We start from the raw sequence: 17,252 nt of genomic DNA, 5'->3' as shown, positions 1-17,252 counted from the left end.
AAATAATTTTGATGGCATTTGACAAAAAATTATTTCATAAGTTGGTAGATTCCAACAGGCAATCTGGAGGCTATGTGGCCAGGCCATGTCATGAGCGTTACCTAGCTGCCCAGAACCTGAGTCACAGCTTTTGAATTGCCCGGCAAGTCAGCAGTGGTGACAAACCTATAAACTGCTGGAACAGCGCATGACTTAGGAACAGGGAGGAGATGGATGGAGACAAAAGATGTTCCGGCATGGGCAAGGGCAGGAAATGTCAGAAGAAAGAACAAAATTGAGTGGTCTGGCCATTAAGTCAAGACCACAGGAAATCAGTCTTGCTAGGTCTGCAAAATTTTTCATGAGAAAAATGTACAAGTGCATTTCCTAGGCATGTCTTACTCACCTGCTTTATCAAGGGATAACATTAAGGTAAGTGCCTATTTGTTTTACTGAGTTGCTACATGAAAACCAGGGAAAACAAATGCTTGCTGAAAGCAGAGAAATATGCTGCGATCGAACACCAGCAATAACTGTTCTACAGGGCTCCACAGCAGCCAAACCAGGGCAGCACTGAGCATCCACTGCCCATCCAAACACTTGCCAAGATAGTAGCAGTCCTCTATTACATTTCTCAGCCTCCACAGCACTTTTGAAGCTGTGACCACCCAAGCAGAGGGAGCCCTCTGGGGCTCAGAACTGTGTGTAAATGTCTAGCCATGCCCTGCTAACACAGGCTGAAGAACTCATTGCCTTTGTACTCAACATGGTGGTGCCCTCCTCGTGTAACTGCCTCTCCAGCTCAAGTATCAGCTCTCCTTATCTTCTGTGTCCACTCCTCTCCAAGTTAACTCTATTATTCCACCAAGTTCTGTCATCCTTCAAATGCTAGCAAAAAGCATTTGTCACATTGACTTTATTACAAATCAAGAAAAAGGAGGCAAGATCCTAAGAACGGTTTTGCCCCTTCCACTCCTCACCCTCTCCAATTTGCTCTGGAAGAGCATGTGTAGTGCTGTACACAGAATGCTTTTTTCAGACTCATCTAAGCTCACTACTCAAATCTCCTTCCTATCCCAGAAAATGAAGTCCTTCACACAATTCTTAGAGATTTATGCAAAACTTAGCTCTTTGTGAAGGAGCACCCAGCTGTAAATACTGCATGAGGTCTCCAGGTAGTTTAGAATGAAGGTGACCTCTGCTGTGACAAAACTAATCCATTGTAAGAAATCATCATCAGAAAGAATTCACCTGCCTCTGGAGTAAATTATGCTTCTGCACTTCAGGCACAAATGGAAAAAGCTTCGGCTGGAGCAAAAAATCAGGAGGGCAAGCTGGCTGTAAACACCTTAATGAAGTACATGTTTGCATTCCTTTATGCTGCACATCAATAGCTGAGTCTTTTCAATACTGAATGCAGCCCTAAATCAAAGGCAAGCGGTCAAAGTACAATTGCTGCTCCTCAGCAGCTGTGGGTGAGGCAGAGGCACACCTTGTGGTACAACATGACCCACAGCTATTGCTGTGTGGGGCTTCAAGAACAAAGCTGGCACAGTCCTGTAACGTTCATGGGGTTTTAATGTGTGATTTGCACTAGTGCTGCCTTTGACCAGGGGCTAGCAATTTCTAGTGTCTTGAAAAAAGTGGAATTTTAAAATCACAAGTACAAGCTGTACTCGAGCTTACTGTGGCCACCTTAGTCCACATCAAACACAGATCTGGTTTGAGAAATACCCCCCTGTGGCAACTCCAAGTGGCTTAGTGTAACAATGCAAGAACAAATTTCACCCTGGATGTGGGGGAAGTATATTGCTAAGACAATAACACTAAGCAATTATATTGCTAAGAAACAAACGCTCTTTAATAACCCCCCCCAATACACACACTCAGCAGCCAATTTCTAGATCACCTTTAACTTCCCACAGCCATCCTGCTTCATTGCACTGAACTGTCCTCTCTCCTGGATTGGGGGCATCAGAAGTACAGCCAGATCAAAACTGGACAGCTTCCCCATAACAGTCTGTAAAAATCAGGATATAACCAGAAAAGCCTTGCCACTGCAGATTGTGAAGTCTGCTGTGATTTAGTGCATCACTTGAAATGTGGACCTTAAATATACATTCTTATCTCACGATGAATAGTTCAAAGTATATTTTATTGACACTCTTCAAATAGCCTGGAGAAAAGTAACAATATTTAATTAAAAGAAGGAAAAAGAAGATAGAAACCTGAAAAACTGCTAGCTTGCATTCAGTGTTAAAACTTGGAGGTATAAACAAAAGCCCGGAGTAAAAATATGAAGTATATTTCCAATCCTTCAGTGCAGAAAACCAGCAACAATGGTATTTACTCTACATTAGAAGTGTTTCCATGTTCAATTCCAGATATATACGTCTCTTCTATATATATTTCTGATAACTTATGTACAAATAAGATGTCCAACATCTGTTCTTTAATACAAGTATGTAATCTTCGTAACTGAAACATTACAACAGTTTGATCAAAAGTATAGAAAATCATTTTAATATCTTTTTTTTTATGGCAGTGTTTAAAAAACTCCATCCTTGAACCCAAATGACCTTAGAAGGACAAGTATTTCTTCACTGTAATAATACACTGCTCATTCAACATGCAAAGTGTTATTGCATACATGAGTCACATGAATTACAACTAAGTCTGAAGAAAATGTGCTGTACAGCCCATTCTAGCAAGTGCTAGCTGTAAATATCACAGAAGAAAGCATAGTACTACTGTATTTTTAAATAAAACACTACGAACTCAAGTATTGTCCTCGCACTAAGACTTTAAGGCAATTAAGAGCTGGAAAGCTTCAGTTTGGCATAGCTGCATCAAGCTCTCCCTCCTTTCCCAGTTATGAGAATTTGTTTTCAGAGGGCTGCTGATGAATTGTTGCTATACATTAAAACAACTCAGTATGAAGTGATAAGTCAGTAACAAAAGTTTAATATCCCCAAGTTTCACTGAGCTGATCAAATTTAAGCAACAGTTTATCCACCAGCCAAGTTTTCCAGAATGGATTTCTAAATTGTTATGAGAACAGAGAAAATATTCAATGTGTTATTCAATGTGTAACCTCTCAGTGTAACTGATTTTATGACTTCAATCCATTCTTGGGGTATTACAGAATTTAACAGATCTGACAGTCAAATAATATTCAGCTTTACAAAGGATAATTATTTGCAGTAAAAATTTGTATAAACATACACACAGTAAATCCAAGTCAACAGGCATTTCTTTATGGCTTCTTTCACTGAGGTACTGTTATTACATCCAGCAACAGGACACGAGTGTTCTATAAACACCACATTCATAAGCTGTACCAACTCATGACAAGTGGTAACAGACTGCAAATCCTGCTTCACTGCAGGACTACAGGAAAAGTGTCTTCCCTGCTATGTGGAGAGTCTCAGTGCAAGCTACAGAAAGCCTTAAAGGCAATGGGCATCAGTGGGGGAAAAGTTCCAATGAAAGTCTCCCTCTACTTAAAAGGAGAAAACATACTCATGGCAAATTGAAATCTCATTCATTAAAATTAAGAGCAAACATAAAATTCCAAGGCAGCAAGGGCATGTAGCACAGCAGCCATACATTAAGACTTGAAATGTGTCATTAAGCTCTTGCATCTGACCCTTGAGCTAAGTGCATGCACAGGCTCAGAGCAGCCAACCTGTGACCATGACACCACAAAGACCAACACTGACAAAGGGGAAAGGGCAAGCACACGACTTCTGTTGATCCAACAGCAGACAGAAAACCCCTGGCGACCACAAGAGTATTCCTCAGCTGTCAAAAGCTGACTTGTGAGTGCAGAGTTAGTTGCATCTTTCACTGTTTACATGTGGGGGAATTTGCAAATCACAGTACTCCACTCCCAGTATGGGGAAAGAGATGTTAAGATAGCATGCTTGTTGCCATATGCATTTATCATTCTACCTTTACAGCAGAAAGTATTCTTTTGCTGTTTTTCTTTTTTTTTTTTTTAACAGAGTGGCCATGTTGTTACTACAGCCAACACTCCCATTTAAATTACACCTATGCTAAAAATATGGTTCTGCAATATTTATTGTTAGAGTGAAATGGAAGTTCAAAACATGCTCAGTTAATTACAGCAACTAGTTCTTTCCAATCAAGGATTTTTAACCCCACAAACCCATTAAACAGTTTGCAGATGCTCAAGTTCCTTATATGAAGATACAACACAACATTTAAAACTCAGTGCTTAGCCACATACAATCCACACTGTAATCTATATACATGTTATAACATATCCCCACTTAGGTCAACAAATTCATCATCCCTCTTGACCAAGTCATCTTCATCTTCCAAGTCTTTCCAGGTGCTAGTGGGTAAAGCTGGTTTGACAGACTGTCTCTGCAGTAAAGCAAATGGAAACAAGGATGACAAACGGGCAGAATTCCTCAGCAAGGGAACAGAATGTACGTCTCCAGAAACAGCCTGACTGTGTTCTTCATCCATTTTTACCTGCAGGCTTTGCACTTCCTCCATCAAGTCCAAAATCCTGGCAGCTGTAGCTATTGTTCCACCGCCATGGAGCTGGGCCTCAGGAATCCATCGTAGGTAACGCTGTGCCCAGACTTTGATTTCGGGGCCGTCAATGCGCGGCAGCAGAAGACCGTGGTAGTCGACAGGTTTGCTATGCCAGCTATCATAAAACTCCCTGAAGCTGTTAGGGGGCTCATCTGAAGAATTTATGAACTTGCCAATTCTTTTACCCAGAATGTTTTTAAAAAAAAGATCTGTTTCCTCCCTGAAAAATCCTCTCTTCGTGGAAGGCTTTGCCTGTGTCAGTGGCAAAGAAAGTTGCCGTTGATGCTTTGAGAGGGAAAAAAGGCAAAATACTCAGATAAATATTAATACAATGGGACTTCAGAAAGCAGTTTTAAGAGGAAGAAAAACAAAGTCGTATTCAGAAACCTCTTGCAAGCAATAGTCACTTGACCTATATAGAGAAGCAGTGGTTTGTTTAAGTTGTTATTTTTCAATACATCAAATACTTTACAGAGCATACTGAGTGTTGCCACCTTCCTTCCCTGCTTACCAAAAGTAACACCAATAAAGCAATTGTCTTTGAAAAAGCCAAACCCTTTGCTTACATTTAAGTATTGCTAGTGTCCATGTTTAGTTTAAGCTAGTTAAAAATCAGAGAGCACTTTATTTATAGGTTTTTATCCAGTGGTCCCTCACTGCATCTCAGATAAATGCTATAGATCATACTGGCAGTGTCTCACATGAGAATGCTTTATACAGGACAGAATTTACCAATGAATTGCAATTCAAAGAGGCTACTCCAAGAATTTTTCCCTGAGTTTGAGCTACGTGCCAGTAATGAGGTGGTCCATCCATAATCCTCCATACTCCAGTCAGTTTTTTTGCTGTTGTTGATCCCCCTCCCTCTCCAAGTGCACACACACACTCCAGTTAAAATTAGGGAGGCAATCACAAACCTATGTATTTCAGTCAGGTACTCCATGGAACAACTAAATTAACTCCCTTCAAACACATCATTGCAACTCACCTGAATATTAAATCTCATGGCTTACCAACAGACTTGCATAGAAGTATGGAGAAAAAGAATCCCTAACTTGATGGCTATGAACTATAAAAGAGTTATTTACAATTCTGGTGCATGCAAACTGGGTTCTTAAATCCAGGTGGGTCTGAGGTATACGTGTATTTTGTCAATTTAAAAAAGTCTGCACCGATACTTTCACTGTGAGAACATTTGAAATAAGATGTGCAAAATATTTCTAGAACTGAAAAAACAGTTTAGCAGCACATATCTTACTTTGAACCGTGAAGTCTTCCGTTGACTTCTATCTGGTTTTGGTTTCTCTGAATAAAGAGGGTTGTTCAGGAAAGCCAGGGCCTTGGGGTCAAACTGCACAGACCAGTCCCACACAGTAAGGAATCTGAAAGGACCACTTTGTGTCTTGATGCTTTCCCCACTCTGCCAAAACAAACAGGTCACATTTAATACTGCCAGAAGGGAATTCTGACTAAGTCAAGGTGAAATAAAGAAACTGGCTTTTTAGAAAAAAGGCCACAGAGTTGCAACAACACTTTCGTTTTCTATGTGTTCAATAACTGAACAACAACAGTGCAATCAGACTTTCACAGATGAAAATAAAGTTAAATATTCTCAGAAAAAAAAGACATTTTGAAACTTGGACAAGAGACAGACAGTTGGATTCCTCAAACACAGGCAGCACATTACAATTCCAAACAGCAAAAGTTGGAACTGCAGTCATGCAGTGCTACCGGTCTAGATTTTGCGATCAGCAATTTATTTGTATGAAAGACAGTAATCTTCACTTTTTCCTTTAGTCTCTGTGCAGCCTTGCAGAGGATACTACCATTGCTCCCAGCTTCTTAGGCTAGAGAAGAGCATGAACCAAATATAAATCAACATTCAGGAAATGTTCATTTTGGAATACAACAGAATATACTATACAAGAATTTCATAGATAACTTATTCTGCCAGACAGCTGCATATTCCTTGTAGGTTAAGGAGCTCCAATTTCACTGAAGGGCACTAAACATGAAACTGCAGCTACATATTACAGGTAATGTATTCCTTCTGTCATCATAAACTCCTAAGTCCTGAACTTGCCTCCCTATTTCCAAAATTGCATTGTCACCCCTCAAGGCAGTTCAATAAGTAAGAAAAATGGTGCTGTTGGGAATTAGCTTTTTTTGAGTGTTCCTTGTTTGTTGGTCAAACTCATTCTTCAACACACTGCATCCACAAAATACCAAACCCTTACCTTATTAGTGTCTCTTTGATGTTGAGAGTTGAAGAAGAAAGTGCTAAAAATAGGCACATAGAGGCTGTCTGACAAGACAGTTAAGTAAGTTTCAGTGAACTCAAATGCTGGAGGATACTGTTGTACCAGCTGCCAAACACAATTTAGCAGGAGCAGAAAAACAGGAGCCTAAGTAAACAAAATATTTCATCAGTTTCAGAAAAAGTTAAAATTGTTCCACCATGCAAACTATGTATTTTATAGAATTGAGTGTCTCCAAATACAAATCTTAAGGCAAGAAGCCTGATTAACTACAGAACTGCTGCATGTACATTTGGCTGAAATTTGAGAAAGCATTATCTGAGCTATCCTCGGCCAATTATTGACAGAAGAGATGAGCACCTTCTACTCTGAATTTAAAGGTTGCCATTATGCAGTCTTCTAAAGGTGGCAAAGCAAAACTAGTTTATATCAATTCTTGATCAGAATTAGTCAGTTGACACCTATTACTTCCATTTGAATAGCAATCTAATCTAGTCCCAAAGCAAGACAGTAAAAAGTTGACCTCCAGATGTGACAGGAATAGGCTTGAGTTATTTCTATGGATGCTACTACCATTTAACACAGTTTCCAAGGGCACAGGATACATGACTTTCAAAAGACTCCAAGACTGGGAAATTTTTCATTTGTTCTCTTTAATAATAAAGCCATTGCTGACCTCTAAACAGCAAAACCAGTGACACTGTACAAACATCAACCCACAAAACAAAACACAAGATCCTCAGAGTAACTGGAACTTCTGGACTAACAGGTAAATCCCTCTTCACGCTGAGTAAGCTTATAAATAATGAGTAAGGAAAGCAATTTAAAAAAATATACCTCCTCTTTCTCACTTTTGCGTAAGTGGTTACAGCGATCCAAGAAGCTGTGTCCTCCAATCACCCACTCCTTCTGAATAAGGCTCTGAAACCCTGACTTTGTTCTGCTGTATGAATCCATCATCACTTGAACCAGACTCGAGATTACACAGCACAGATCAGTAGCACTCTCTTCTACAAAGGAGAACACAAACCACATTCTACACTAAGCCATTCCTCAAACATTATGTAAGAAAGCAAAGCATTGCCATGTTCACATAAACAAAATTGTATTTCAGGATCAGAGCAGCACAGACACATTTGCAAGTCAGAGAGAAGTTAATCCATTATTCCAAATTTAGGGTTACTTACATGCTTATCCTGGGAAAATACTTTGACAATAAAACCTGCAAGCCCCAACCCTTCCTACTGTAACTTGCCTGTGCCCTTCAGTCTCCCACAAGCACACACTGCCCCTCAGCCCAGCCATTTGTCCTTACCCTTCCCACCCTCCACACCTCTTTTCACAAGGTGTGAAACTGACTCCTCATGCAACATACAGTCTTCATCTTTCCAAAAGGTGCCTCCAGAAAACCTCTTGCCTGTGTTAGGTTTCTCAAATGGCAATATGTGTGAAAAACTCAACTAAATTACCAATCCAGGAGTCACTTAATGGTTAACTTGAGATTTGGTTTTACATGTGATTACTCAGTCTAGAAAATAAACTGCTCAACATGTTTACAGTAAGTATATTATTCCATGTATTTTTAATAAAGAGTCTGCAGAATATCCAACATGTATCTATAAAGGTTATTTTTAAAAGTTTTCATATTACTGGTCCTTTGTGTGGATATGCTTCCCATGCCCCTTAAAGTACAGCAAAGGGCCTAAAAGACCTTAAATAAAATAAACTGGGAAACAGGAACGTTGCCTCTTCTTTATGCAAGACTCTCCTGCCAATTTATCAGCAGCTTTTTCATTCATACCCTGGAACTGTGCTTGCTATTTTCTTTAACTACAGGAAGCTTAATTTACTTCAAAATGAATTTAAACAAATCAATATATAGATTATCTCATTAAATTCTTACCTATAAGGAGAACATTTGTATGCTGTATTTCCAGACACTCAGCAACTTCTATGGCTTTCTTCAAGACCTTCCTGTTTTGGTACAGGAAAAGTTGAGTGAAGTTTCTTATATTAGTTTCCCCTAGACAGGGTTAGAATGCCATACTTGAAACTCCACTAGTTCCTTAAAACACAAAACCCATGCTCAGTTTGTGTAAACTAAGAACTGCTCAGCTTCAAGAACATTTTATCTGGCCATTAACCATGCATTTTCAGTTGCTATGATACACTACTTTATTCTGGATCAACAGCAGCCATCACACACTGAAGTATTACAATTCCTAGGAACCAGATCTTTTTCCTGGAAAGAGCCAATATCGCCAAATTTATGTTTTAACATACTACATTCTACATTTCTTCCAAAATCTGCTTTCAAGTGAGAGAGGGAAGGATGAGCAATCAGCTCTTGTAAACACTCAGACAAAAGTAATACAGAGAACATTATTACACAAGGAAAACTGAGTGGAATTACAGATCACATAAAACCAGATATAACATCTCGATCTAAATTTTCAAAAAGTTAGTTATTCTTAGCAAAAGCCCGTACACAAATTGGGATTCTTGCAATATCTTAGATCACTAATAGAAGCTGACAGTTTATTTCTTAAGTTTGGAATTGTCAGACTCTTCTTTGTTCTATCATCTAGACCATGTGACAAAGTATTCCTACTAACTACAAAAGCCAAGAACAGGCTGATCCAGGAACCGACTGGATCTAAGTACAGAAATGACCAGTCTCAAAACAACCTAAGGATAGGAACCCAGCCTGGCTTTTACTTTAAACTACCTGTGATCTTCATTATGTCAATGAATTTCTCAACATGTATGATCTTCACTAGAACCTTTCAATAAACATATTTAAATTCTGGATTAACAAGTTAATAATTATCAATATTTATGGATTGTTATTAAGACCAGAGGGACTGGAGTGGACAGCAGAAGCACTCCATGGTAATTAGCTGATTACAGAATAAACTGGCAGACAAAAGAGTTAGCACGAAGTAACACTGAAAACAAAACTCCTCAACATTCCACTACAACAACCCTCAAGTTAGCCAACACCATTCCAACACTTACTCACAGTGGACTGCTGAAAGAAGAAAAGAGAACTTAAGGAACAATCAGCACTAAATGGGGACAAAACTGAGAAGAAAAGTTGTTTTATAAATCTTTAGTGGACTAACATCTTGAACACTGCACCACATCTCATCCTAAAGGACATTACAGAAGTAGAGAGTACAGAGAAGAATGGCAAGGCCAGTCAGAGACATAGAATAGTTTCACACAAGAAACAAACAGGATTCTTGAGTTTGGAAAGAAGGTGACAGTGCAGGATGGAAATTACTGGATCTGTATTTTTAACTGGCTCTCTGAAAGAACTGTAATTGAAATGATCTCCTACTTCTCATATCCTTTAAAGGAGAACACTTAACACAAGTCTGCACTGTTAAAAACATGTCTCAAGTTGCAGAAATAAGATATATAAATGGGACCATAAATGGGGTCATAAGCCTGTCCTAATTTCTTTTCCTACTGGCAGTAAAGAATTCCATTTCAAGAAACTAGCTAGAAAACCCACTACAAATGCAATTGCCAACAGTTTGAAACACAGAAAGCTGAAGATACAACAAACCTGATTATTTCTAGCCAGTTTGTGCTCTCCAGTAATGAAAACCATTTCACATCAGTTGCCCAGAAGTCCGTACTGTTATCTGCAAAAAAAAAAAGAAAAACAAAAATTGGCTTGCTCACACATACACAATGACAATTAACAGTCATCCATTGAATATTCCTTCAGTTATGAACAGTATAAAGCAACCAATACTAAGGAGTGAGCAAATCTCAATCGCTATTAAAGTTGACACCTTATAACTAAATAAGGAAGTGAAGTAGTCCTACAAACACCAGCAGTTTTATAGCACCACAATCTTTTAGAAAAAGTAAGTTGGAGGTTCATGGCACTCAAACCGGGTAAATAAATCTACTGACAAAATGGAAAAGGAATAAAAAAGCTTAATCAGAGATGATGATCTACATAAAGCTTAACCTAAAGACACCGGATTTGAACATCATTACCGTCAGAACCAGAGATACCAATGGGTTTTAGAAGTAGATTATAAAAATTTATGGAATGCAAGACTACCTGAAAAATGTTTTAAACAGCTTTTGCTGCAACTAAAAAAAGGCATTAAAATACATAAACAGGGAGGCCAAGTTCAATACCACAAAGTCATTAAACACCTATGAATTTCACTAGGACTTTTGTAGGTTTTTTCAAATGCCACCTAAGTGTCCATTGCTTTTATTTCTATCAAAGCCAGTCAACAAATATTGGAAAGCTTTCACAAGCTGATATAATCAATTAAAACCAGAATATATTACATTTCCTGCATGAGATAAAGCTTGAAGCACAAGACCTAGAACAGTTCTACTAGTGAGAAACCAGATACACAAAATTCCCTCCTCCCCCATCCTTTCCAGAACAGCTTCAATTCCACAAGTTTCTGTGTAACTGCCCACCTCCCAGAGTCTCTCCAAACACTTCCAGTGTTCGATTCCAGCGCATTTACACACTACTGTCTCTGCTGGATCTTGTACCTACGCCTCAAATGCACAGGCATACACATGTTTTATTCCTGTAGCTGTGCTGCCTCCATGCACCAGAGCTACAGGAGTAGCACCTCATCCTGTTCATTGCGCAATTTAAACCCCTCTCCCAACTTCTTTCACCCTGGCCATAGAAATCAGTTCTCCACAAAAGCTCTGTTCCATTAGACATAGTTTTCACCAAATCCCATCACCCTCACAGTAAAGAAATTTTCCCCAATACCTGATCCAAAGCTGCCCATTTTCCCTTGTCCTGTCATTTCATGCTCTCATCTAAAGTCCCTCTCCAGTTCTTTTGTAACCCCTATAGGAACTGGAAGGTTTCATAAGGTCTCCCTGGAGCCTTCTCTTCTCCAGGCTGAACAATCCTAATTCTGTCAGCCTTTCCTTGCAGCAGAGCTGCTCCAGCCCTCTGATCCCCTTGGTGGCTCCTCTGTGCTGGCTCCAGCAGGTCCCTGTGGTTCCTGTGCTGGGAGCCCAGGGCTGGATGCAGTGCTCCAGGGGGGTCTCAGCAGAGCAGAGCAGAGGGGCAGAATCCCCTCCCTGCCCTGCTGCCCACGGGGCTCTGGGTGCAGCCCAGGACACGTTTGGCTCTCTGGGCTGGGAGTGCCATGGCCAGGACAAGCTGCCTATACCATATTAACAAGGCATGTACAGGGTAAAAGTAATGGTTCGTGCGTTCAGACTTTAAAATATGGTAATAAGGTAATAAATTTCTCTAAGATCTCAGTACTTCTGCAAAAGCTACCTGAATGTTTCTCTCAGACTGAAAGTCCATAGTGCTGTACTCAGTGAGGTACAGTCTACTGTCAAATCTTATTTAAAAAACTGCAAGAACACTTACTAGATGGCAGTTTCAACACATTCCCTTTTGCATGAATATAAGACAATGATGCAGTTACATCAATGAAATACACAGTATTTCATGACACAGGTTAAATGACTAAATTTAAGATTAGGTTTTTTTCCTACAGAGGGTGACTTGCCAGAAATCACATTAAAAAGTAATTATTTTTAGCTCTTAAGATTCACTGTCAATTTGACAGTGTATTCTAGACAAAATCTTCAGTGTGAAACTCAAATACCTTATATTAGAAGTTGAGTGGAGCTTTTTTCATCTCAAGAGGTGGGATCAAAGTGTTTCATGACAGCAAAATAGTTGGAAAGTCTCAGAAGAAAGAAGTCTGAAAGCCTAGATCACACTTTCACATGGCTCCCATTTGATTGCTTTCTAAAGGACAGAATTTAAGCAACTTCATATGTTTTGAGATGTGACTAGTGTGTAACAAAACCAAGGGCAAAAATTAATTAGCAGTGTCTACTCTTGACAGAGCCCAAAGGCTAAAAGTTTGGCCACAGAAGACTGAAAATCTTCCCCACAAACTTCATTCCAGTTAGTGTAATCCAACTAACACATAAGACTTCACTCCTTCAAAAGTAATTTTCAGATACTGTGACAGCTTAGCAAGAGGTGGTTAAGTCAAAGAACTACAAACCTTCATTCACATCCCAGATGTAAGCACAGTCTTCAGTTACATATTTTAAAACCTGCTTTTAACCACCCTCAAAAGAAGGCACCAATCAAGAAAATTACTGCACTCAGGAGTCACAGCACATCATTGTTATGCTTTGCTTTAAAGTCTGACTTACCTATCAAAAACAGCTGCTTGAATCTTGTGTACGCAGTCTGGATATCTTGCAGAGATGGAAGGCTGCTTGACAAGTCATCCATCCTCAGGAGCTCATAGGGAGGTTTGCTAATTGTCTTATAGATTCTAAATCAAACCATCAAGAGATTAAAGCTTTCTGCTTCACAAGTCAAATAATGCATCAACTATTATCTGAAGACAAAGTTAATAGGCATGATTTCTCAAAGAGCTGTAATACCAGAAGATAGACACTCTGGAAAGCTAGTGACCTCCATACATTTCTAAGTACCAATTGGAAGCTTGCCTACAGGCTTATAGCACTATTTGATGCTCTTAACCATGACACCAATAAAATTATACTTGTGCCTATTTGTGCCGTTATGAATATTACAAGCACTATTTGATTTTTACTACTGTTTCTTTAGTATTTTCTTCACTAGACACACCAAAATCACTTTACTAGGAGGCTACTAGAGCTGTATCCTAAAAGAAGAGATGGATAGAAACACCCAAAACTCCCAACAGAAGCTTAGAGTTTCTCTTGACTTTTGCCAACTAGATTCTGATGCCTAGCTGCTAGGTCTTCTAATGAAATACACAAGCAAAGGAAATTATTTGGGTTCAAACAAGACAATGTATCTTGCACTTCCCTATATATCTACAGTTTTTTTTGCCTTGAAGGAGAGGAAAAAATACCAGGGCCGGATGATGCTTTGGCTTGGACCCAGAGCATTGCCTCTCATTCAGGTTCCAGAGCTCAGATGAACATCAATGTAGTAACTACATCTGCTGTCACACTGTCCTCTCTATTATCAAGACCTGGGAAAAGTTGCTCTAACTCATATTTCAGAAGTGAGTTCTTGTGGGCAGTTTTCCAGGCAGGACAGAGTGCTTTGCTTCCTGCAAGCTATAGCACAGAAACCTGCTTTAGGTGAGAACTACAGGAGTCCACATCAGAAACATGAGTTACCAGACCTACTGGAAGATGCATCAGATCAGGGAAGTGAGGGAGAGCAGTTGCTGGCCAAATACAGTACTTTTTCTAAATGACACAGCAGAGAACTTAGGCTGCAAGATCAGGCTCTGAACAGCTTTTTTAAAAAGATAAACTGCTAATTGTAAACATCTGCTCTGTGCCTGAGTTCAGACTATTACTGTAATGGCACTTGAACACACCCTGATGGCCAATTTGTAGATGTATTTTAGATTCCAGTGATTAAAACACCAGTACTGCACAGCAAAGAAAAACAGCAATACTGCCCCAAGTTGAAATGGCCACAGAGAAGGGATCAAAACATCAGGGGATACCTTGTTACAGCTTACTGCTAGTTTTATTTACTTTCATATCACAAAATAGCATTAAAGACAGTTCTAAGTCATATAATCTTTCCCATTTCAGGGTAGAAATATTAGAGAACCTGCAGGAAGGACCACAACTCTTTCCTATGCAAGTATAATTAATTTTATAAACAAAAGCAGTTTTTAGAGCCCAGTCAAGCTGTTTTCTGTTTGTTCAGTGTGATTAACAGGTCTCCATCTATGAGGAGCAAGGAGCCAATGTTCAAAGCACAGATTGTACCTATGAGTCTGATCTAACAGATGGCTGCTGAGAGATGTTCTGTCTCAGACAAACAACAGTTTAAAAAAGCGCCAAAATTAAAGGGCAAAAAGTCATTGCCATAACAGACAGCTGTGCTTCTTCCCTCAAGTTAGACTTGTAATTTTTTAAACTGCTGAACTAAGTCAGTTCACTACCCCATGTGAAAAAGTGCTGTCTGCCTTCACACCTGAAAGCTGCAGTGGTGAATTGCTCAGGCTGCCTCAGACATTTTAGGACACCTTATCTCAAGTTATTTAAGAACATGAACATAACTCTCAGAAGGTGGCAGTGTCTTAAAAACTTACTTTGTAAATGCACATTTAGAGACAGAGTCTACATTTCTCTTACTTGCAAAACAATTAAGCCATTGAACCCTACAAGCTCTGCTACTGCTTTACCTAAAAAATACACCACAGGTAGTACAGATTCCTCAGAAATATATGTGTATGCAGCTCCACAGAAAAGCCCTTCGGTGAAGTTCCAACCCTGCACAAGTGATCAATGCCATTGCGTCAAGGGCTTTAACACATTCCACTACAGCAAACTACTTTCAGATACAGAACTTGTTTCCTGATGTGTGAAAGCTTAAAAGATATAGCATATATGGAAAAAAGAGAAGCAAGGTCCATACCAAGCAAAGTGTTGTGGACAGAATAGCTATTACTGACCCATCCAAGAAGGCTTTTTGCATTTGTGAAGTGCTGTCATCCTGTTCTTTGGGAAACGATGACATTTTGAGAAGAGCAGCACCGTTATGGCAAGACCAACACCAAATCTGCAGAAAGACATTTATCAGATGAGAATAATACGTAAATTCTCCTATACAAGGAATTTGCTCAAGTGATTGAGTGATTTCAAAATTTCTCTGTGCTTTTGCTTCATTGAATTTTTAGGGTATTTAATAACACCATCAACAGAAGCAAACTCCTACACCTGCACCAAAATTACATGCCTGAGTACACTGTGTTACCACTTGCAAGTTTTAAGTTAGAGTTTACACAGGCACAGGGAAATATAAAATGACAGATTATGCCAAAACATTACTTTCACAACTTCCCTCACAGGTAAAAAAAAAAATTGATCAAAAAGTCTATGGCCAAATTATGTTGGAATGTATGCCACAGCAAGATAGAACTTTAGTAGCAAGATACAACTGTAAGTAACTTATATATATATTATCCATCAGTTTCTCCACTATTGGATTTTTCTATTAGCTCAGCCTTGAGATAACTCACAATAAATGCACTGAAAATTTTCCATGTGAACTACGCATAAAGAGTAATCAAGGCATATGAAATAATGTATTAAACACTCCACAGCTAATTCAGATTGCATGGTCACAGCTATTTCTTGTGGCAAAACAACTCCTCAAAGCTTCTTACTTCCATTTACACCTAATTTCCTCATGAATACTTCTTATTCCTTGAAGCTCTCAAGATGATCTGTAAACTTGCACTGAAACAGGGAGTAAGAATCATTTTCATCAGGAATAAATGAAATGAAATCAGGAAGTAGAAGCTCTGCTACCAATTTACAGTGACCAAGAGTTGCACCTCAGAAGGATACAGAAACCTCACAATCATCAAGAGTGGAAAAAATTACTATACTGTCCTTCCATTACCTTCTATGACCAATTCAATATGGTCCAGTTATCTTGACACTACCTTCACAGAAACAGTTTGGAAATAATTAGAAGAGTTCTACAAGGCCTCTGAACAGTGGACAGCTACAGATGTTATCATCTATCTGCACATCTGTAAGGCCTTTTACATGGTTACACACAACACCCTTCTCTCAAACCTGGGGAGAGAGAGGTTTGATGCATGGACTGTTCAGGGATGAGGAACTGGTTGAATGGTCCCATCCAGAGAGGGACCATTATCAACTACCCAATGTCCAGATGGAAATCAGTGACAAGTGGTGTCCCTCAGGGGTCTGTACTAGGGCCAGGACTATTTAATACCTTTATCAATGACACAGTCAGTGAGATTAAGTGCACTCTCAAATTTCCATACAACACCAAGCTGAGGTGGTTTGATAGGATGCCATCCAGAGGGACCCAGACAAGCTCAAGAAGCAAGCCCATGGGAGCATCATGGGGTTTAACAAGGCCAAGTGCTGGTGCTGCCCCTGGGCTGGGACAGCCCCTGGTACCAGCCCAGGCTGGGCATGAGCAGCCCCAGAGCAGCCGTGCCCAGAAGGGCTTGGGGGTGCTGTGGGTGAGAGGCTGCACATGGCCCAGCCATGGCACTCCCAGCCCAGAGAGCCAAACGTGTCCTGGGCTGCACCCAGAGCCCCGTGGGCAGCAGGGCAGGGAGGGGATTCTGCCCCTCTGCTCTGCTGAGACCCACCTGGAGCACTGCATCCAGCCCTGGGCTCCCAGCACAGGAACCACAGGGACCTGCTGGAGCCAGCACAGAGCAGAGATATGAAAATGGTCACAGGGCTGCAGCACCTCTCCTGTGAGGAACAGCCGAGAGAATTGAGATTGTTCAGCCTGGAGAAAGCTTTGGGGAGATCTTTTTGTGGCATTTCATTACTTAAAGGGGACTTACAAGAAAGATGGGGAAAGACCTTTTAGTAGGTCTTCCTGCGATAGGACAAGGAGTAATGGTTTGAAACAAAAAGAGGGTAGATTTAGAACTACAC

At 39.9% G+C, this 17,252-nt stretch overlaps 1 protein-coding gene across 1 annotated transcript in view; it reads right to left on the bottom strand.

The window, feature by feature from the left end:
• Positions 1 to 3,141: 3,141 nt before the first annotated feature.
• Positions 3,142 to 17,252, bottom strand: part of MTMR12 (myotubularin related protein 12) — a 31,784-nt gene continuing 17,673 nt past the window's right edge. The window contains exons 9-16 of the mRNA XM_054283362.1: positions 15,272 to 15,378; positions 13,005 to 13,129; positions 10,381 to 10,459; positions 8,710 to 8,780; positions 7,644 to 7,816; positions 6,786 to 6,953; positions 5,807 to 5,968; positions 3,142 to 4,833 (exon numbers count right to left, since the gene is read on the bottom strand). Of these exons, the coding sequence (XP_054139337.1) occupies positions 4,258 to 4,833; positions 5,807 to 5,968; positions 6,786 to 6,953; positions 7,644 to 7,816; positions 8,710 to 8,780; positions 10,381 to 10,459; positions 13,005 to 13,129; positions 15,272 to 15,378 (1,461 nt within the window). The 3' untranslated portion in view covers positions 3,142 to 4,257. The remainder of the gene's footprint in view (positions 4,834 to 5,806; positions 5,969 to 6,785; positions 6,954 to 7,643; positions 7,817 to 8,709; positions 8,781 to 10,380; positions 10,460 to 13,004; positions 13,130 to 15,271; positions 15,379 to 17,252) is intronic.

Source organism: Melozone crissalis, unplaced genomic scaffold (assembly GCF_028551555.1).
Source record: "Melozone crissalis strain CALT ecotype California unplaced genomic scaffold, PUWL_Pcris_2 ptg000036l_1, whole genome shotgun sequence".
Taxonomy (NCBI): domain Eukaryota; kingdom Metazoa; phylum Chordata; class Aves; order Passeriformes; family Passerellidae; genus Melozone; species Melozone crissalis.
This window is presented reverse-complemented; position numbering and strand designations above follow the sequence as displayed.